This window comes from Lissotriton vulgaris, unplaced genomic scaffold, assembly GCF_964263255.1.
Source record: "Lissotriton vulgaris unplaced genomic scaffold, aLisVul1.2 SCAFFOLD_542, whole genome shotgun sequence".
In the NCBI taxonomy this organism is placed as follows: domain Eukaryota; kingdom Metazoa; phylum Chordata; class Amphibia; order Caudata; family Salamandridae; genus Lissotriton; species Lissotriton vulgaris.
The window spans coordinates 803,078-825,305 of record NW_028250708.1 but is presented as its reverse complement, the minus strand read 5'-3'; the positions used below and the strand labels follow the sequence as shown (position 1 = coordinate 825,305).

Here is a 22,228-nt window from a genome sequence, read left to right as displayed (position 1 = left end):
TACAAAAGACCGTCCGGTCTGGTGCCTAGATTCGGCGTCTCTGTGTTTCGCGCCAACGCTAAACAACTATTATGAAATGTAGTTCCGTGCACGTGATCGGAAAGCCTTCCAATCACGGCGGAAAGGAACTCGTCATGTGACCTGTTCCGGAGCGGCTTCAAGGAAGTGAAAGGATTATTTACGCAAAGGCATATCCTAATGTAGATGCGGTTTCAGGCAATGAAAACGGTATCTCTAAATCAAAATCAAAACGTGACCATAACATAAAAGTGACGGTATTAATAATGACAAATAACCTCAAAAGTAAAATATGTGAAAAAACGATACTTTCATACCAATGGTTAATAGGAACCTTAATGAACACATCAAGGGACTCGGATATAGTTCAAACCCATAGTTGAGGTACTTATAAAAAACATGAATGTTCAATTCTATCATTAAGCCCAATCGGGTGGCTTGAATTAAGTTTTTTGATCCAATAGTATTCACTTCTAAGTCTTTGCTTAGTCGGATCCATGTCATTGCGTGGAAGGATTCTCTCCAAGACCGTGAATCTTAACTGGGAAATTTGATGACGTGCTTCAAGCCAGTGACTTGCCACTGTGGATTTTGGGTTCATGAGTCTGATATTACTCTTATGTTCAGTTATGCGTTTTTTGACTTTTCTTTCCGTCTGACCTACATAGGTTTTTCCGCATGGACATTTGATGGCATACACACAATTCATCGTGTCGCATGTGCTGTTATGTTTCAATTCAATTTGGTATCCTTTAGTAGGGTGAGTGTATTGGTTTCCAATAATTACATTGCCACAATGGGTGCAATTTTGACATTTTTGCATGCCGCGATAGGTCATAGTTGGTTTCTTAGGTGTATTCAACATTTCTTTAATGTTCTTTGATCTTTGAAAAGCAAAAGTTATATTTTCTTGATACAGACCTGTTAGATCGGGTTCTCGTTGAATAAGTCCCCAGTGTTTATTCACTATTCTTTTGATTTTGGTTGCATCTGTAGAAAATTTCAATACGCACACTGTTTTGGTTTCCTGTGTTTTTACCACTTCTTTCAGCATACTGGCTCGAGATTGTTTGGCCACTTTGTTTAACGATGTTTGCAGTACATCATTCGGATATCCTCTTGCTTGATACTTTTTTGTTTGTTCTTGAAAACTTTGTTGCAACTCTACTTCATTGGAAGTGATTCTTTTTATTCTTATGAATTGCGACGTAGGCAAATGCTTTTTCAGTGTCATAGGATGGAAACTTTGAAACAATAGTGCAGAATTTTTGTCAGTTTTCTTGATATGAACATTTGTAGTGATGACATTCTTTGTTATGGACACTTTCACATCGAGAAATGCTATATTTTGCTCATCGATGGTATGGGTAAATTTTATCCTTTCATTACAGGCGTTGAGAGCAATAATGTTGTTTTCCAAATCTACTTTAGCTCCTCTCCATATTATGAATAGGTCATCTATGTACCTTTTGTACATGATCAAGTGATCTGTCCATGATGCATTCTCAAGAATATGATCAGTTTCAAATTTGCTCATAAAAATATTCGCATATGAGGGCGCCCCCCCAAAGCCCATTGATGTTCCACTGCTTTGGTTGTAGTATTTTCCATTCCATTCAAAGTAGCTGCAAAATAATGCAAATTGCATGAGTTGTATAATTAGCAATTTTTGTTCTTCCTGTAGATTGCTTTTCGCAAGACTCCATTCCAATGCCTCTATGCCCTCGTTGTGGGGAATAGAGGTATATAAGGCGGTTACATCTATAGTGCATAATAGATATGTTTCATCAGTCTTCAGCACTAGCTTATTCAACATGTTCAAGAAAGCTGTCGTATCTTTAATGTACGTGGCTGAGTTTTGTACAATAGGTTGTAAGAACCTGTCAATGAATTTGGACGGTCTTTTGTAAGTAACATCTGAATCGAGCATGCATCATTGTTCAGCGCTATTTAGCATTATGTTTATAGGAAGTAATGATGGTTACGATATTTACGCCGTATTTGTTGTGAAAAATTCAGGAGACATTCTTTTAGTATTGTGGGGTATCATGTTAATGAGTTGAATCCAATTATGACACTATTGTATGTTTTGATCTATATGCATATTTATTTTTGCGTCTATTTGGTACAGTGAATTAACAGGTCCTGTTTCTTCTCTATCCATAGTCCCCTGATGAAGGGTCTGTTGGAAAGACCCGAAATGCATTGGGTTTGCAAAATGTATTTCTAACCTGGTATAATTGATCTGCTTGAAATTGAAAATAAAAGCACTATACCGAGGAGATTAACCATGGATTATTGACTGATTTATAATACATGGAACAGTTTATGTTATGAAATGATGAAAAATACCGAGAAGAAACCTACGAGTTTCGTTGCAAAACAGCGCGCTCAGCTGTAGGAGGGAGTCCCCCTCCCACTCCACGTTTTGAGTTATTTGAAGACAAGGGCAGGACGCCTTGTGACCCGAGTAGCGCTAACCTAAACCAGATAAATTTTTGACTTCTAGAAAATTTGTGTGCACCAGGATAACACGTTTCAAGTTATTATCCTCAGCCCTACCAATCCTTGGTAGCACCAACAAATAAACATGCAATTAGATGACATTGCATTGATCACCACCAACAAAGCAGAAACCTTAGCTTTCACTGCTGAAGCAGCAAAAGAAATTTATGATTTGATTCAGGAGACCAGGCAATTCACTCCACAGAAAACTACCACAGCACAGTTAATACGCCAATTTGAGTATTTGAGTAAAAAAGAAATAAATCAGAGGATGCACGCCACCACGCTTATCCATTATCATAGAAATCAACGAATACCCAGAGGCCTCAGGATTGCCCTCAAGCCCATGTTGTGCAAAAATAGTAAAAAATTCATTGAACGTTGGTATCAAATTTTAAATAAATGCTCGCTGGATTTGATTCTGCTTATAGTGGAAGAACTGTCTAAAGCATTAATAGAAATCGAGGAAGAAATCAAAGCAATAAAATCTCAAATTAGCACAATTGAAGATTTGGAAAAAACTCTAGAAGATGTGAATAATAAACTAGATAAGTACGCTAAAGAAGTGAATGAAAGAAAGATTCGAAAATACCGCAGAGACACTTTGGACTATAAACTAGATGAGGTTTATACTTGGGCCGATATTTACAATCAAAAAAATGGCAATCCCAGCAGCAACAACCAAAAAAAACCACTACAACATCTTCTCAAGAGAGCATAGTATCAGATTCAGATATCGCATCTACAAGGAGACCCTTAACAAAAACTACAAGCCTCATAGGAGAAAAACCTTCCACCAGCAATGTCACTCCCCAAGTGAGTTTTTTAGAGATCAGCCCTGCGGCAAATGCTCCACCAATAAGTACAAACCAACAAGACGAGGAAACAGAAACAGAAAAAAGCATAGCAGAAAGAACAAGGAGCCAGAAAACGAAAAACAATTAATAGTGAATATTTCATCTAAACAATTCACACAAGCTGAAACTGATCTTCTCAATAAAGGGATGACATTTGTACCTACATATCGTTCAAATGCAGCCGAAACAGATATAGCACTGTTCAAATTTTTCAGATCACTGAAATTAAGATATTTCTTTAAAGATTCGATTGATGCTCAAGCTGAAACAAATTGGGAAAAAGAATTTCGCCCCAAAAGTTCATTTTGTGCTCCATTTACCCACAAAACCATTGAAGCTTTTGAGAGATCAGTTCTCACAGAGATACAACAAATAACGTACAGTAAACCTAAAAGAAGTAACCTCACATCTAGAGAATGGAATACGTTAAAAAATTTAACCAATAACAAACAACTGACATTCCAAAAGGCAGACAAGGGAGGAGCCCTTGTAGTCATGGACACTGATTTCTACACTAAAAATGTGAATGATCATGTGAACAATCTGGATATTTACCTTCCACTAGAATCGGATCCCACTCAAGAATATCAACTAATTCTTAAAAAGATCATCAATGATGCCCATGAGAATAATTGGATAAATGACAAAACCAAACAGTTTCTAGAAATGAAACATCCCAGAAGACCTAAGCTGTATATGACACCCAAGATACATAAAAACTTGACAAATCCGCCATTTAGACCCATTGTCTCTGCGTGTGGGTCTATCTCTGAGCCCATAGGAAAATTCATTGACAGGTTCTTACAACCTATTGTACAAAACTCAGCCACGTACATTAAAGATACGACAGCTTTCTTGAACATGTTGAATAAGCTAGTGCTGAAGACTGATGAAACATATCTATTATGCACTATAGATGTAACCGCCTTATATACCTCTATTCCCCACAACGAGGGCATAGAGGCATTGGAATGGAGTCTTGCGAAAAGCAATCTACAGGAAGAACAAAAATTGCTAATTATACAACTCATGCAATTTGCATTATTTTGCAGCTACTTTGAATGGAATGGAAAATACTACAACCAAAGCAGTGGAACATCAATGGGCTTTGGGGGGGCGCCCTCATATGCGAATATTTTTATGAGCAAATTTGAAACTGATCATATTCTTGAGAATGCATCATGGACAGATCACTTGATCATGTACAAAAGGTACATAGATGACCTATTCATAATATGGAGAGGAGCTAAAGTAGATTTGGAAAACAACATTATTGCTCTCAACGCCTGTAATGAAAGGATAAAATTTACCCATACCATCGATGAGCAAAATATAGCATTTCTCGATGTGAAAGTGTCCATAACAAAGAATGTCATCACTACAAATGTTCATATCAAGAAAACTGACAAAAATTCTGCACTATTGTTTCAAAGTTTCCATCCTATGACACTGAAAAAGCATTTGCCTACGTCGCAATTCATAAGAATAAAAAGAATCACTTCCAATGAAGTAGAGTTGCAACAAAGTTTTCAAGAACAAACAAAAAAGTATCAAGCAAGAGGATATCCGAATGATGTACTGCAAACATCGTTAAACAAAGTGGCCAAACAATCTCGAGCCAGTATGCTGAAAGAAGTGGTAAAAACACAGGAAACCAAAACAGTGTGCATATTGAAATTTTCTACAGATGCAACCAAAATCAAAAGAATAGTGAATAAACACTGGGGACTTATTCAACGAGAACCCGATCTAACAGGTCTGTATCAAGAAAATATAACTTTTGCTTTTCAAAGATCAAAGAACATTAAAGAAATGTTGAATACACCTAAGAAACCAACTATGACCTATCGCGGCATGCAAAAATGTCAAAATTGCACCCATTGTGGCAATGTAATTATTGGAAACCAATACACTCACCCTACTAAAGGATACCAAATTGAATTGAAACATAACAGCACATGCGACACGATGAATTGTGTGTATGCCATCAAATGTCCATGCGGAAAAACCTATGTAGGTCAGACGGAAAGAAAAGTCAAAAAACGCATAACTGAACATAAGAGTAATATCAGACTCATGAACCCAAAATCCACAGTGGCAAGTCACTGGCTTGAAGCACGTCATCAAATTTCCCAGTTAAGATTCACAGTCTTGGAGAGAATCCTTCCACGCAATGACATGGATCCGACTAAGCAAAGACTTAGAAGTGAATACTATTGGATCAAAAAACTTAATTCAAGCCACCCGATTGGGCTTAATGATAGAATTGAACATTCATGTTTTTTATAAGTACCTCAACTATGGGTTTGAACTATATCCGAGTCCCTTGATGTGTTCATTAAGGTTCCTATTAACCATTGGTATGAAAGTATCGTTTTTTCACATATTTTACTTTTGAGGTTATTTGTCATTATTAATACCGTCACTTTTATGTTATGGTCACGTTTTGATTTTGATTTAGAGATACCGTTTTCATTGCCTGAAACCGCATCTACATTAGGATATGCCTTTGCTTAAATAATCCTTTCACTTCCTTGAAGCCGCTCCGGAACAGGTCACATGACGAGTTCCTTTCCGCCGTGATTGGAAGGCTTTCCGATCACGTGCACGGAACTACATTTCATAATAGTTGTTTAGCGTTGGCGCGAAACACAGAGACGCCGAATCTAGGCACCAGACCGGACGGTCTTTTGTAAGTAACATCTGAATCGAGCATGCATCATTGTTCAGCGCTATTTAGCATTATGTTTATAGGAAGTAATGATGGTTACGATATTTACGCCGTATTTGTTGTGAAAAATTCAGGAGACATTCTTTTAGTATTGTGGGGTATCATGTTAATGAGTTGAATCCAATTATAACACTATTGTATGTTTTGATCTATATGCATATTTATTTTTGCGTCTATTTGGTACAGTGAATTAACAGGTCCTGTTTCTTCTCTATCCATAGTCCCCTGATGAAGGGTCTGTTGGAAAGACCCGAAATGCATAGGTTTGCAAAATGTATTTCTAACCTGGTATAATTGATCTGCTTGAAATTGAAAATAAAAGCACTATACCGAGGAGATTAACCATGGATTATTGACTGATTTATAATACATGGAACAGTTTATGTTATGAAATGATGAAAAATACCGAGAAGAAACCTACGAGTTTCGTTGCAAAACAGCGCGCTCAGCTGTAGGAGGGAGTCCCCCTCCCACTCCACGTTTTGAGTTATTTGAAGACAAGGGCAGGACGCCTTGTGACCCGAGTAGCGCTAACCTAAACCAGATACATTTTTGACTTCTAGAAAATTTGTGTGCACCAGGATAACACGTTTCAACACATTCACATGATGCCACATGTACCTGTTACATTAAACATTTGTATAGCGCCATTGGTGTGGCATCACAGCACTTTAGCTGGGTGGAGCGGTTGATTCGGGGGGGGGTGTGGTTGCACTCCATTTTATGTGGCCACCGTTGGGTGCGATGCAGGAAGTGACATGTAGTCTGGTAAACTCAGTTAACACGTTGGGGCTCTTATGTTACCCCTTAGTAGGGAAAAGACACACAATTGATGGACGGAATGCAGAACAAATCAAAACATTCTCCCCCAGTCAAGAGATCTGGGTTAAATCCATCATTCCTTTGCTCTCCATGCCACCCCAGTTTAGACCCGGCCATATGCAAATCAGTCTAGACACTGTGCCTCATGGAAACAGTCAAGCCCGAACTGTCAGGCCATGTCCTCCCTGGACTGCAAACCAGCATCCTGGGACCGGTTTTGGGCCCCTCATCAGCCAGGATAGCTTGATTCCAGTGGCACAGTGAGCCTGGCCCAAATATTGGAATTTTGGTTTTTTTGGCACTGTGATGTTGAACAAGAAGACAAGGGTCTGCACCTTTTCTAGCTTCAGAGAAACAGCTTCAGTAACGCAAGGCTTGCTAGAAGACAAGATACGTGGCACAAGGGAAGATGCTTGCTTAGGCACGTACACGTACATTCCAGCATATCCCATTTGACAATATGTTTCTGGTCATTACTATTATGTTGCAATTACTAACTGGAAAAGCACCAAACTTATATCTTACATTACAGTGGAAAGTCCCAGAAGCTGCCCACTTGGGACCACGTGGTTGGCAACAGTATGATTCGGACCTTACATGGTATACGGCTACTCAAACTCTTGTTAATTGGTCAAATGAACTATGTTTAATTTGTGCTACGTATGTTATGATGCTACATCCTTTGTGGTTTTGGACTATAAAAGTTGTCACCAATGTCACATCTTTGGAGATTCAGTGGCTTTGCTGATGTCTCCGTGCTGCACGTTGATTTGCTGTTTGTGGGTCTCAATAAACCTTGCTGCCTTATGTGCTGACAGAGGCTTGTGTTATTTGTATTATTCCTTATTCTTTTTATTTTCAGCTTCTACAACTATAGTGGGGAAGAGGGATTGGTTCGGAGGTAGTAGTGCTGCTGGTATGACCAGCACTCCTTCCGTGGTATGTCGCCGGAGTCCGTTGAGTCAATGATGAGCGGAGTGACTTACAGACCTCTGTTGTCTGAGGTTCTGTTTGTTGGGTCATTCATGAGCTGAGTGAGCTTCAGCCTCCAACTTGTGAGGTTCATTTGGTTTGGGTCCGTGAGGAGTGAGTTGCAGCCTCCGTGTCCTGAGGTCAAGCTCTTGTTGGGTCCGTGATGAGTGAGTTGCAGCCTCTGTCACTCCCTGTTCCTGTACGGCCTTGCTGTGTCGTAGGGGAGTGCACTCTTCTGAGTCCGCTGCAATCAGCCGACTGATAGAGTAACATTCTGCTCCTGGACTGAGAGCCACGGGAAGTTAGTGATGTCAGTTTGTCGTTGTGTTTCTTGGTGGTCCCGGGGTTGCAGCTAACGGCACCTCTTTCTCTTCCCGCAGGGAGCACACAGATGGGCGCCACCATAGTGGACGCGCTGGACACCCTGTACATCATGGGGCTGCTGGAGGAGTTCAGGGAGGGCCAGGACTGGGTGCAGAATAACCTGGACTTCAGCGTGGTGAGTGGGCGCGGCGCACACCTCTCAGCTGGTGAGGAAGCTGGCTCTGTATGTAGTATGCCAAGGTGAGGTGTAGTGTGCAGTGGAACCCCAAAGGTGGGCAGAGGTAAAGTAGGAGAGCTCCTCACTCTCTGTTTGTGGTAGTGTGGTCCAGCAGTGAGGCTTTAACAGAGGACAGCGATAAGCATTTGTTGCACACACTCAGTCAGCAAATGATTGTCACCCACTCATAGACTGAACTTTAGACCAATTGTTTTTGTATAAATTATTATTTCCTAAACCAAGCACGCCTGGCACAGGTAAGTGATGGGTACTTTGCAATCATAATACCGTTTGTATTGCAGTTGTATATATACTGTTGATTTGATTACAGTAGAACTCCTAGTAATGCAATGCTTTGAAAGATTGGACATCTACTTTGTAATGGCTTTTTAGTAGAATGTGAAGTAGATTACTTTACAGATTACTTTTCTTACACAGTGTAATATACCTGGATACTGCAGTGGGACATTTCCTGTAAACAGGTAAGTAAAAGCGTTTTTGTTATTTTGTTACAGTTTTAGAAGCTTTTAAAGATTTTCCAATTCCACACTTCGAAACTTTTCCCAGAAAAACAGTCCATGTTATCCTATGGAGAAAATAGGGTTATCGGTTCACAGGTAGGTACTTTGTTGTGTGAGTTGCCCAGGCCTTCCTCCCTAAGAGACACCCAGCCTGACTCCCTTGGAGACGCCCCCCCGAGCCTTCCTCCTTGAGGAATGCCCTGAGCCTGCCTCCCTGAGAGACATGCCCCGAGCCTGCCTCCCTGAGAGACGCCCGAGACTGCTTTCCTGAGAGAAGCCACTAGCCTACCTCTCTGAGAGACGCCCTGAGCCTGCCTCCCTGAGAGACGCCCAATCCTGCTTTCCTGAGAGAAGCCCCTAGCCTACCTCTCTGAGAGACGCCCTGAGCCTACCTCTCTGAGAGACGCCCTGAGCCTGCTTCCCTGAGAGACGCCCTGAGCCGATCTCTGAGACACACCGAGCCTGCCTCTGTGAGACGCCGGAGCCTGCCTCCCTGAGAGACGCCCGAGCCTGCCTCCCTGAGAGATGCCCCAAACCTGCCTCCCTGAGAGACGCCCTGAGCCTGCCTCCCTGAGAGACGCCCGATCCTGCTTTCCTGAGAGAAGCCCCTAGCCTACCTCTCTGAGAGACGCCCTGAGCCTACCTCTCTGAGAGACGCCCTGAGCCTGCTTCCCTGAGAGACGCCCTGAGCCGATCTCTGAGACACACCGAGCCTGCCTCTGTGAGACGCCCGAGCATTCCTCCCTGAGGGATGCCCTGAGCCTGCCTCCCTGAGAGACGCCAGAGCCTGCCTCTTTGAGAGATGCCCGGAACCTTCCTCCCTGAGAGACGCCCAAGCCTGCCTCCCTGAGAGACGCCCCGAGCCTGCCTCCCTGAGAGACGCCCCGAGCCTGCCTCTGTGAGACATGCCCCGAGCCTGCCTCCCTGAGAGACGCCCAAGCCTGCCTCCCTGAGAGACATGCCCGAACCTGCCTCTGTGAGACATGCCCCGAGCCTGCCTCTGTGAGACATGCCCGAGCCTGCCTCTGTGAGACATGCCCGAGCCTGTCTCTTTGAGACATGCCCCGAGCCTGCCTCTGTGAGACGTGCCCGAGCCTGCCTGTGAGACATGCCCCGAGCCTGCCTCTGTGAGAGATGCCCTGAGCCTGCCTCTGTGAGATATGCCCGAGCCTGCCTCTGTGAGAAATGCCCGAGCCTGCCTCTTTGAGACATGGCCCGAGCCTGCCTCTGTGAGACATGCCCCGAGCCTGCCTCTGTGAGAGATGCCCCGAGCCTGCCTCTGTGAGACATGCCCGAGCCTGCCTCTGTGAGAGATGCCCTGAGCCTGCCTCCCTGAGAGACGCCCAAGCCTGCCTCTGTGAGACATGCCTCGAGCCTGCCTCTGTGAGACATGCCCGAGCCTGCCTCTGTGAGACGTGCCCCGAGCCGTCTCCCTGAGACATGCCCCGAGCCTGCCTCTGTGAGCCTGCCTCTGTGAGCCTGCCTCTGTGAGAGATGCCCCGAGCCTGCCTCTGTGAGACATGCCCAAGTCTGCCTCTGTGAGAGATGCCCCGAGCCTGCCTCTGTGAGACGTGCCCCGAGCCGCCTCCCTGAGACATGCCCCGAGCCTGCCTCTGTGAGACATGCCCCGAGCCGCCTCCCTGAGAGATGCCCGAGCCTGCCTCTGTGAGACATGCCCCGAGCCGCCTCCCTGAGAGATGCCCCGAGCCTGCCTCTGTGAGACATGCCCAAGTCTGCCTCTGTGAGACATGCCCGAGCCTGCCTCTGTGAGACATGCCCGAGCCTGCCTCTGTGAGACATGCCCCGAGCCTGCCTCTGTGAGACATGCCCCGAGCCTGCCTCTGTGAGACATGCCCCGAGACGTCTCCCTGAGAGATGCCCTGAGCCGCCTCTGTGAGACATGCCCGAGCCTGCCTCTGTGAGACATGCCCGAGCCTGCCTCTGTGAGACATGCCGCGAGCCTGCCTCTGTGAGACATGCCCCGAGCCTGCCTCTGTGAGACATGCCCCGAGCCTGCCTCTGTGAGACATGCCCCGAGCCTGCCTCTGTGAGACATGCCCGAGCCTGCCTCTGTGAGACATGCCCCGAGCCTGCCTCTGTGAGACATGCCCCGAGCCTGCCTCTGTGAGACATGCCCGAGCCTGCCTCTGTGAGACATGCCCCGAGCCGTCTCCCTGAGAGATGCCCCAAGCCTGCCTCTGGGAGACATGCCCTGAGCCTGCCTCTGTGAGACATGCCTGAGCCTGCCTCTGTGAGACATGCCCTGAGCCGTCTCCCAGATGAAGCTCACATGTTTTTGATTCTCAGCACCTGGTCTTGGCCTGGACTCGCTCATTGATTATGCATGAATGGAAATGTTTATGCATGAGCCTGATGATGCATGAGAGCTGCTGAGGGATGCAGGGTCCGGGCGGTGCACATGTGATGTGGGGCTTCAGGGATGAGATTGGAGGGTGCAGAGGCAACAAGCGCCTAGAGAGGGCCTCTGGGAGTTCCTGCAAGCCCCTGTGGGGATCCTGTAGGAGGGGGTACCAGCCTGAGATCTGTGCAGGAAGCCAGCACCCCCACTGTGACCGGATCCACAGAGTGAAACAGACACTGCACGGAGCGTGACGTCAGTAATGCAGGAAGCGAGCACCACTGCACTGAGCGTGACGTCAGTAGTGCAGGAAGCTAGCACCCCCGCTGTGACCAGATCCACAGAGTGAAACAGACTGCACTGAGCGCGACGTCAGTAGTGCAGGGCGCGAGCACCCCCGCTGTGACCAGATCCACAGAGTGAAACAGTGAAACAGACTGCACTGAGCGCGACGTCAGTAGTGCAGGAAGCTAGCACCCCCGCTGTGACCGGATCCACAGAGTGAAACAGACTGTTCGAGGCATATGGGCTGCTGAATTCATATCTGTGCATAGATCGCCGCCTAGTGTTGGGTCCGGATGATTGCACATTGTTGTCCTGGAAGAGTCTTCGAAGTATCACGAGATAGGTGGCTCCTCCCCTGGACTACAGTGCGCATGGGCATCGCCTCCATCCCCAGATTGTTTTTTTCCGCCATTGGGTTCGGATGTGTTTCGGTTCCCTCTGTCGGAATCGATAGTTGTTTAACTTTTCTTACTTGAGACCAAAAGGTCTTTAGGATTCGCGTCGGTATTGTCCATCGTTCGGGTTGTTTTTTTCTCAGCTCCGAACACTTGCTGCCCTTTCGCGTGCTCTCGGCGAGGTCGGGCCTACTCGACGCTCCAGACTACATAACCTGGAAAGGACTCCGTTTAAGAGGTGCCCGGTGTGCACCTCAAAGTATTCACACCTCGACGTGCACCCTGTGTGCAACAAGTGTTTGTCGCCGGACCACGATGAGGCCAGGTGTATGGCCTGCTCCAAGTTCCGGTGTAAGAAGACTCTCAAGATTCGTCGGGCCGCTAGACTCCAGGCCCAGTTTTCAGAGCCCCCGCCGGACAACATCTTTGAGGAAGACGTTGAGGACGACACCGTTTTACAAGTTTCAGACTCCAGCCCGGCGTCAGAAGATGACAACTACGACGCGGGGGATGAGGAGTTTGAAGAAGTCGTCGGAGAGGTAGGGGACGACGACGGGGCCATTGCCACCGTGGAGGATAGCTCAGAGGAGGAGCATCCTCATACTGACTCAGGGGTCAATCCCCATTATACGGCCCAGGTCGAGGGATCGCCTTCGGGCCTTACCCAAGACCTCAATACTCGTTCCACGGCCCCGCCTCCGGGCCCGGCCACGGACATTGGTGATGCGCCACTCCCGGTGAAGAAACCGAAAGTGAAGCCGTCGGGGTCCACACCAACGGTATCGAAACCGAAAGTGAAAGTCGCACTGGTGGGACAGAAGGCTACTGAGGCCTCAGCGCCTAAAAGGTCCAAAATGGCGGCCGACACCAAGGGCCAATCCAAGATGGCCGACCCAAAGACCCCGGTGTCGAAGCCGAAGACGACCGACGCGGCCGCGTCGGCGCCGAAGATGGTCGAGGTCGACGACCCGAAAAAAGCCTCGAAGAAGCGTCAGGACGACCCCAAAGCTCTGGCAGCGCCGACTCCGGGCGTCGAGGCCAAAGGTGGTGATGTGTCGGCTCCGAAGAACGTGCCTTTGATCGCCGACCCAACTCCGGCCTCGGGGGAATCGCTCGGGGCGGGACAGCCCTCCCCGTCCTTAACCAAGAAGGTCACGGAATCCCTTCAACGCATTCGGAAGGACGCATTGGCACCCGAACCGAAGAATGTGGTGCCGAAGCCTCCAAAGAAACCGGCAAAGGCGCAGACGCCGATCCGCTTCACGCTGCCGCCGAAGACGACGCCGAAGGCTTTCGCTCCTGGACATGGGGCCGGGGTGCCCTTAAAGCTAGTGTCGACGCCTAAAGCGTCATTGGTAGTGCCGAAGCCTCGGCTCCAGCCACTCGCGGACGAGGAGCGTCGAGAGGTTGTCATCGACGCCAACACAGGCAAACTTTCTCTCCTTAAGAGGAAGATCACCCCGGAGCCAGTGTTAGAACATTTTCGTATTCCACTCAAGAAGAAGTTGGACTCTGCGGGTACTTCTGCCCCTATAGAGCCTGCATCTCCACAAAATCTGGAACTCTCACCAACTCATTTCAACGCTGGGGATGGTGATGTAGATGAAGAGGACGAGTACAATTATCCGGCGTACTCGGATCCTGAGGAGGTCAATGAGCCATGGTCTGCTGGAGGCGACCCTGAGGACCCTCAGTCAGGACCTGAGCCGCAGCTCTTTGCTGCAAAAACTTCTCCAACAGAGGACTCTGCAGCCTTCAACGCCCTAATTGAAAGAGCTGCGGCCAATCATGATGTCGACCTCCATGCGGATCCAGTGGATGTCGATTTTCTGTTTGACACTTTCTCAGTGGCTGAAAAGTCAGTCAAGACATTGCCCATGCTCAAGGGAGTGCTGAAGCACGCGCCAGAGGTTTTCAGGGAGCCCACTCGGGCGCGAGTCATCAATCCTCGTATTGACAAAAAATACAAGGCAGCGCCCACTGATCCAACGTACATCAAGGGACAGTTGCCACTGGACTCTTTGGTTGTCTCCAATGCACGTAAGCGGGCAAACTCACAGACCACGGGTGATGCTCCTCCCCCAGACAAAGAATCAAAAATCTTTGAAGCCTCAGGGAAGCGTATTGCTGCGCAGGCAGCTAATATTTGGCGCATCTCAAACACGCAAGCCCTACTCGCACGCTACGATAGGGCACATTATGACACCCTTGAAACACTTCTACAGCACTTACCTGATCAGTACAAAGAGGCAGCAGAAATGCTAATTCAGGAGGGGAAGCTAATCACTAATGCTTCCATTAAGTGTGCACTGGACGTGGCTGATACCGCCTCCAGGGCTATCAACACTAGCGTGTTACTGCGTAGGCATGCATGGATTAGAATATCAGGCTTCAAACCAGACGTTCAGACAACCATCTTAAATCAAACAGTTAATCCAGACCACCTGTTTGGCCCTGAAGTGGATGCAACCCTTGAAAAAATGAAAAAAGATACGGACACTGCCAAGTCGATGGGGGCTCTCCAGTCCCAGCAGTTTCGGGGTGGTTCCTTTCGCCGCTCCAATAACAGGGGCACCTCAAGGGGTCAGGCATCGCAATCCACGCAATACTATAAAAGCAACACCCAGACCTCATACACCAACAAGGGTAGAGGTGGTTACAGGGGCAACAACGTCAAAGGCAGGGGACGTGGAAACAACAGCTCCAGGTCCACCACCACCAACAAACAGTGACGCCTTGTCACTGCCCCCCGACCACACAACACCGGTCGGGGGGAGACTCCAGCAGTTCCTGCCCGCGTGGAAATCCATCACCACGGACAGGTGGGTCAAATCTCTTATCCAGTACGGTTACTGTCTGGAACTCACTTCCACTCCTCCAAACATACCTCCAAGAAACCGTCCTATGTCCGGCGAGCACTTGCACTTGTTGCAGCAAGAAGTCCAAGTCATGCTGCAAAAAGGGGCAATAGAGCTCGTTCCACTGCAAGAAAGGGGAACAGGGGTGTACTCTCTGTACTTTCTTATCCCCAAAAAGGACGGATCCCTCAGGCCCATCCTGGACCTCAGGCCCCTCAACTGGTACATTCTGTCGGAGCACTTCCATATGCTCACGCTGCAGCAGGTTCTCCCTCTGCTTCAGCGAGGGGACTTCCTGGCTACGCTGGATCTCAAGGATGCATACTTTCACATTCCCCTGCATCCTTCACACAGGAAGTACCTCAGATTCACAATTCAGGACCAGCACTACCAGTTCAGGGTTCTGCCTTTCGGGGTCACCACGGCGCCAAGAGTTTTTACAAAGTGCCTGGCGACTGTGGCGGCGCATCTACGACGCCAGCAAATCCACGTCTATCCCTATCTAGACGACTGGCTCATTCAGGCAAAGTCAGAACAACAGTGCGCCGACCACGTGTCCCGCACCATTCATCTCCTGCACGATCTGGGATTCTCGCTGAATTACCCAAAATCCCATCTCCAACCCGCCCATATACGGCAGTATCTGGGCGCAACAATCAACACTCTGGCAGCCACTGCGCAGCCATCTTCAGTGAGAATCGCCAGTATCCAGACGCTGATCCAAAGATTCAGACCTCAGCACTCGCTTCCAGCGAAGGTGTTCATGCAGTTGATAGGCATGATGGCCTCCTGCATCTCCTTCGTCCCGCACGCGAGGTTACATATGCGTCCGCTCCAGGAGTGCCTAGCACGTCAGTGGACTCAGGCTCACGGACAACTAACAGACCTAGTGTTGGTGAGCGGTCGAGCGTACAACTCTCTGCATTGGTGGAATCCACAAAACCTTTGCAAGGGCCGACCGTTCCAAGAGCCTGTGCCACAGATTATCCTGACGACGGACGCTTCTCTCCAAGGGTGGGGAGCGCATGTACTCCACTACACAGTGCAGGGACTATGGACATTACAGCAACGGAAGATGCACATCAACGTTTTAGAACTGATGGCAATCTTCATGGCCTTGAAGGCATTCAAAGTACATCTGTGCAACAAGGTCGTGTTGATCCGGATGGACAACATTACGGCCATGTACTACATCCAGAAGCAGGGAGGCACGCAGCTGTCTCATCTGGCTCAGAGCATGTGGAAGTGGGCCATTCAGAGGAACATCTTCCTCATGGCGGAGCATCTCCCGGGCAAAGAAAATCAGATGGCGGACCTGCTCAGCAGGCACAGCCACCAAATGCACGAGTGGGAGATACATCCATCTGTTCTCCAACCGTACTTCCAACGGTGGGGTGTTGGAAATGGGATCCCTGGCTGGCCAGGGCTTTCGCCAAAGTCAGCCAGAGACCACCACACCCAAGTCAGGGCAAGGGAGTTACACGCCAAGATAACCCCTACTCGCCCTCTAGGTAACGTGGCGCGAGCAGCAAGGCTAAACTTGGAGGCGATGTAAGTTAAGTATTTGCGCACGCACCCCAGCAACAACAACCAAAGGCCCACCACAAAGGAAAACTCCACATAAGGTTATATAAAAATAGCCCTTGTATTATAATAAATATACATCAGATAAAACACACATCTTGTTACACTGTGCCAACAGGCACTGGCGGAATTTACAAGGGATATTTGTACAGGACAGGGCCACTTGGACCACTGTCAAGGGTATCAGCACTTTTAGAAGCAATACTTTCAGAAATAGCACTTTAGAAAGTAAAATCAGTGTAGCACACAATATAAACATAGAGCACACAACCAGTAATCACTGGTAACAGGACCTCACTAGCACCACCTGTACTAGGGAGAAAACAACCACCTACACATCACAATACCTGTAGGGGTGTAAAAACAAAACACATGATGCATTAACATTCAGAGGTGTAGCAATAACATTGCGCAAAACTTAAATCAGTCACCACCTGTGACAGTCCCTGTGTCCCAATGTCAGGGCCTAAACGTAGCAGTTGCCCACAAAGTGCTGGGCAACTGGTGCAGGGAAAGTTAGGGCAATGTTGGAGCCTCTCTGGCTCAAGAACCACCACTGTGGCACTGCGGAGCCTCTCTGGGCTCTGGACAAGAACTGGTGCCCTGAGCCTCTCTGGGCTCGCAGAACGAAGGAAGGTCGCCTCACGTTGGAGTCCCTCCTGGACTCAAGACAATTTGATGCCCTCTCGAGCCTCCCGGGGCTCGTCACACATGGGGCCGCGTGGGGGGGAAAGAAGACTGCTCTTGAGCCTCTCGGGGCTCTGCCACGCACTTTGCCCCCTGAGCCCCACTGGGCTCTAAGCAAAGAAATGCCCCGTCGTTGGAGCCTCGCTGGGCTCGGAACACATGCGGCCCTCAACTCTGCCCCCGGAGGTCGCGCTACTGAGAGGGGGCGGGCGGACACCGGCAATGTGTCCCGACGCCCCCCCTCTCCTCTTTGCAAGCGCCTGCACTCACCGGGTTCTCCTGCGGCGGGCGGCTGCTTAACGAGAGCTCCTGCTCCTCGGGGCTCCCTGCACACTTCTCCCCTCTCTTTCTCCTGAGCTCTTCCTCGCTTTGGGAGCCTGGGAGGGGGAAAACGAAAGACGCCGGCTTCTCCCCTCACCGGAGCGCGGGACGGCCTCCGGTCCGCTTCCGGTTGCTTCTCTGTCCTGCCCCCGGCCGGCCTGACTTCCGGGTCGCGGCTGCGGGGCGGGACTTCCGGTCGGCCCGCTCTCCGATTGGCCGACCGGCAGGAACACTTCCGGGTCGTCGCGGGCAGCGCGGCGGCCCGTCTCCGGCGCTTCTAGGCGGGGGGTGAGTTTACCGAGGAGTGGGCTCCCTCGAGGTAAACTTAAAAGATAGCGGCAAGGTCCCTGACAGGGTGGGCACCTGCCAGGGGGCAAATTAATCAAAAGTAAGCGAGGTGGCACTCGCTTGGGGCGGACAATGCCGGGTGGGCACCGGCCTCTGCAGACAAAGCGTTCCCAGCGCTAGAGGGATGACCACAGCGCTCCCAAGCGCTGCAAGCAAAATAAAGCGCTCTTAAGCGCTAAAAAGCAATCAAAAGCGCTCCCAGGCGCTAGGGGCCAACAAGCCCAGCAAAAGTCCTTTCAAGGGGCAGGGGGGCAAGGCTGGGCCCAGAGCCAGCTCACTGGGTCTCCAGGCAGGGAGACTCCCCAAGTGGCGGTCCTCTGGCCCAGCAGCAGCAACAGCAGCGCCCTCAGGATCCTGGAACAAGAACATTTTCTAAGGGGACACAGCCCCTTCTTATACTAACAAATCCTTTGTTTCAGGGTGCAGGGTGGGGGGAAAACCAGTTTCAGCTGGCTTTGGAGCACTCTTGATGGCCCAACCACCCATTTCTTTCACTGGGGAGGCTAGGGTCGTTAGACACACCACAGGGGGGCGGAGCCAGCATTGTGTGGGGAAAACCCAGCCCATCCAGGACACAGGTACACTCCTCCCACACATCACTCATGCTAATCTCCCACTCACCACCGGGCAAACCCATCTAGACTTCCTGGAGCCTGGCATGCCAGCCAGCTCCAGCCAATCACGCTCCAGCACCCTCACTGCACACATATCTCAATGTCCAGAAGTAGCACTTCCCTTCTAGACACATACATGCCGCATACACCATCTCGCAGCATTCACTCTCACGAGTTTACACATACTAAACTCGAGCCTGCACTCCCCACGCATCAGGAACTACCAGGGACACACACATTCCCCATGCATTCCTATTTGAGGGCAGGCCAGCCATACTACACGCACGCACTTTCACTCTGGGACTCCGGGGAAAGTGCGCAGAGACCCAAAAATCACTGACACAGGGTCACACATAAGGCAAAAAGTCTAGGGGTGAACCTGCCAGAAGGGCCAAGTCCAACATGGGGTCATCCAGAGATAGACCTGTTCACCACAAGGGAGAACGCAAAATGCCAAAGCTTCGCCGCCAGGTTCCCACACCCGCAATCGCAGGGCAATGCGATGTGGATGAACTGGTCAGGCAGATTTGCGTACGCTTTTCCCCCAGCACCTCTGATACCGCTGGTGGCACGCAAGCTCAGGCAGCACTCGATGACTCTCATCCTGGTTGCTCCAACGTGGGCTCGCCAACCATGGTACACCACGTTTCTAGAACTTTCCGTGGTACCGCATCAAAGGCTTCATCTCACACCCAGCCTTCTGACGCAGAGCCATGGCGACATTCAGCACCCAGATCCGCAACAGCTCAACCTGGCGATCTGGCTCCTGAAGTCCTAGAGTTTGGCTACCTCAATCTTCCCCCCGATTGCATGGACATCATTCGGGAGGCAAGAAAGCCCACTACTAGAGCATGTTATGCGGCTAAATGGAAGCGGTTTGTCATTTATTGTGCAGACCACGACATTAACCCGCTGGATGCTTCCATTCAGAACATCATCTGTTACCTGTTCCACCTGTACCAATGCAATTTGGCGTATTCTTCCATTCGCATTCAACTGTCTGCGATGGCCGCATACCTCCAGAATAGGCAACACCTTTCACTTTTCAAGGTTCCTGCTGTCAAGGCGTTTCTGGAAGGACTCAAAAGGGTCATTCCACCACGGACCCCACCAGCTCCAGAATGGAACCTCAATGTGGTTCTTACAAGGCTGATGGGTCCTCCTTTTGAGCCACTACACTCTTGTGAGCTTCAGTTTCTGACGTGGAAAGTGGCATTCTTAGTGGCGATTACATCGCTACGGAGGGTCAGTGAGTTGCAGGCCCTCACCATCCAAGAGCCTTTTTTCCAAGTCCATGCAAACAGGGTGGTGCTCCGCACTAACCCTAAATTTCTACCCAAGGTTGTATCTCAATTCCACTTAAACCAGACAATTGAGTTGCCAGTGTTTTTCCAAAACCCTGAATCGCTGGCGGAGCGCATGCTCCACACCCTTGACGTCAAAAGAGCCCTTATGTACTACGTTGACAGGACTAAGGATTTTCGTAAGACTAAGCAGCTTTTCGTTGCCTTTGCATCACACCACAAGGGTAACGCCATTTCCAAAGCTGGTATCGCTAGGTGGATCGTGAAATGTATTCAGATTTGTTACGCTAAGGCTAAACGCACTCTTACAATTCCACCAAGAGCCCACTCCACCAGAAAGTTGGGGGCCTCTATGGCTTTCCTTGGGAACATTCCCTTAGAGGATATATGTAGAGCAGCCACATGGTCTACCACACATACGTTTACTAAACATTACTGCGTAGACGTGCACTCTAAACAGCAGGCAGCTGTAGGGCAGGCTGTTCTCAAAACACTTTTCCAAACTGCTGCAGCTGGCACGGGCGGCCGCCGCTAATGGAGGGACTGCTATGTATTCTATGCACAGATATGAATTCAGCAGCCCACATGCCTCGAACTGCAAATGCTACTTACCAGTATGCATCTGTTCTTGGCATGTAGGGCTGCTGACATTCATATCGCCCGCCCTCCTCCCCGGCGCCTGTAGCAGCTGCAGTGTTTACATACATTTCATAGCATGGTCATCACTCACAAAGTTCACTCCATCTCAGCCAATGGCTAAAAACAATCTGGGGATGGAGGCCATGCCCATGCGCACTGTAGTCCAGGGGAGGAGCCACCTATCTCGTGATACTTCGAAGACTCTTCCAGGACAACAATGTGCAATCATCCGGACCCAACACTAGGCGGCGATCTATGCACAGATATGAATGTCAGCAGCCCTACATGCCAAGAACAGATGCATACTGGTAAGTAGCATTTGCAGCACTGAGCGCGACGTCAGTAGTGCAGGGAGCGAGCACCCCCACTGTGACCAGATCCACAGAGTGAAACAGACTGCACTGAGCGCGACGTCAGTAGTGCAGGAAGCGAGCACCCCCACTGTGACCAGATCCACAGAGTGAAACAGACTGCACTGAGCGCGACGTCAGTAGTGCAGGGAGCGAGCACCCGCGCTGTGACCAGATCCACAGAGTGAAACAGACTGCACTGAGCGCGACGTCAGTAGTGCAGGAAGCTAGCACCCCCGCTGTGACCAGATCCACAGAGTGAAACAGACTGCACTGAGCGTGACGTCAGTAGTGCAGGAAGCAAGCACCCCACTGTGACCGGATCCACAGAGTGACACAGACTCTGCACGGAGCGTGACGTCAGTAGTGCAGGAAGCGAGCGTCCCCGCTGTGACTGGATCCACAGAGTGAAACAGACTGCACTGAGCGTGACGTCAGTAGTGCAGGAAGCGAGCGTACCCGCAGTGACTGGATCCACAGAGTGAAACAGACTGCACTGAGCGCGACGTCAGTAGTGCAGGGAGCGAGCACCCCCGCTGTGACCAGATCCACAGAGTGAAACAGACTGCACTGAGCGCGACGTCAGTAGTGCAGGAAGCGAGCACCCCCGCTGTGACCAGATCCACAGAGTGAAACAGACTGCACTGAGCGCGACGTCAGTAGTGCAGGAAGCGAGCACCCCCGCGTTGACCGGATCCACAGAGTGACACAGACTCTGCACGGAGCGTGACGTCAGTAGTGCAGGGAGCGAGCACCCCCACTGTGACCAGATCCACAGAGTGAAACAGACTGCACTGAGCGTGACGTCAGTAGTGCAGGAAGCGAGCACCCCTGCTGTGACCGGATCCACAGAGTGACACAGACTCTGCACTGAGCGCGACGTCAGTAGTGCAGGGAGCGAGCACCCCCGCTGTGACCAGATCCACAGAGTGAAACAGACTGCACTGAGCGTGACGTCAGTAGTGCAGGAAGCGAGCACCCCTGCTGTGACCGGATCCACAGAGTGACACAGACTCTGCACGGAGCGTGACGTCAGTAGTGCAGGAAGCGAGCACCCCCGCTGTGACCGGATCCACAGAGTGAAACAGACTGCACTGAGCGCGACGTCAGTAGTGCAGAAAGCGAGCACCCCCACTGTGACCAGATTCACAGAGTGAAACAGACTGCACTGAGCGCGACGTCAGTAGTGCAGGGAGCGAGCACCCCCGCTGTGACCAGATCCACAGAGTGAAACAGACTGCACTGAGCGCGACGTCAGTAGTGCAGGAAGCTAGCACCCCTGCTGTGACCAGATCCACAGAGTGAAACAGACTGCACTGAGCGTGACGTCAGTAGTGCAGGAAGCGAGCACCCCCACTGTGACCGGATCCACAGAGTGACCCAGACTCTGCACGGAGCGTGACGTCAGTAGTGCAGGAAGCGAGCGTCCCTGCTGTGACTGGATCCACAGAGTGAAACAGACTGCACTGAGCGTGACGTCAGTAGTGCAGGAAGCGAGCGTCCCCGCTGTGACTGGA

The 22,228-nt window shown here is 49.7% G+C and overlaps 1 protein-coding gene across 2 annotated transcripts in view; it reads left to right on the top strand.

Moving 5' to 3' along the window:
* Positions 1-22,228, top strand: part of LOC147663157 (mannosyl-oligosaccharide 1,2-alpha-mannosidase IB) — a 451,075-nt gene that overhangs the window by 159,463 nt on the left and 269,384 nt on the right. For both annotated transcript variants that reach the window (XM_086950629.1, XM_086950628.1), the window contains one exon: positions 8,286-8,404. In XM_086950629.1, coding sequence (XP_086806755.1) covers positions 8,286-8,404 — 119 coding nt within the window. The remainder of the gene's footprint in view (positions 1-8,285; positions 8,405-22,228) is intronic.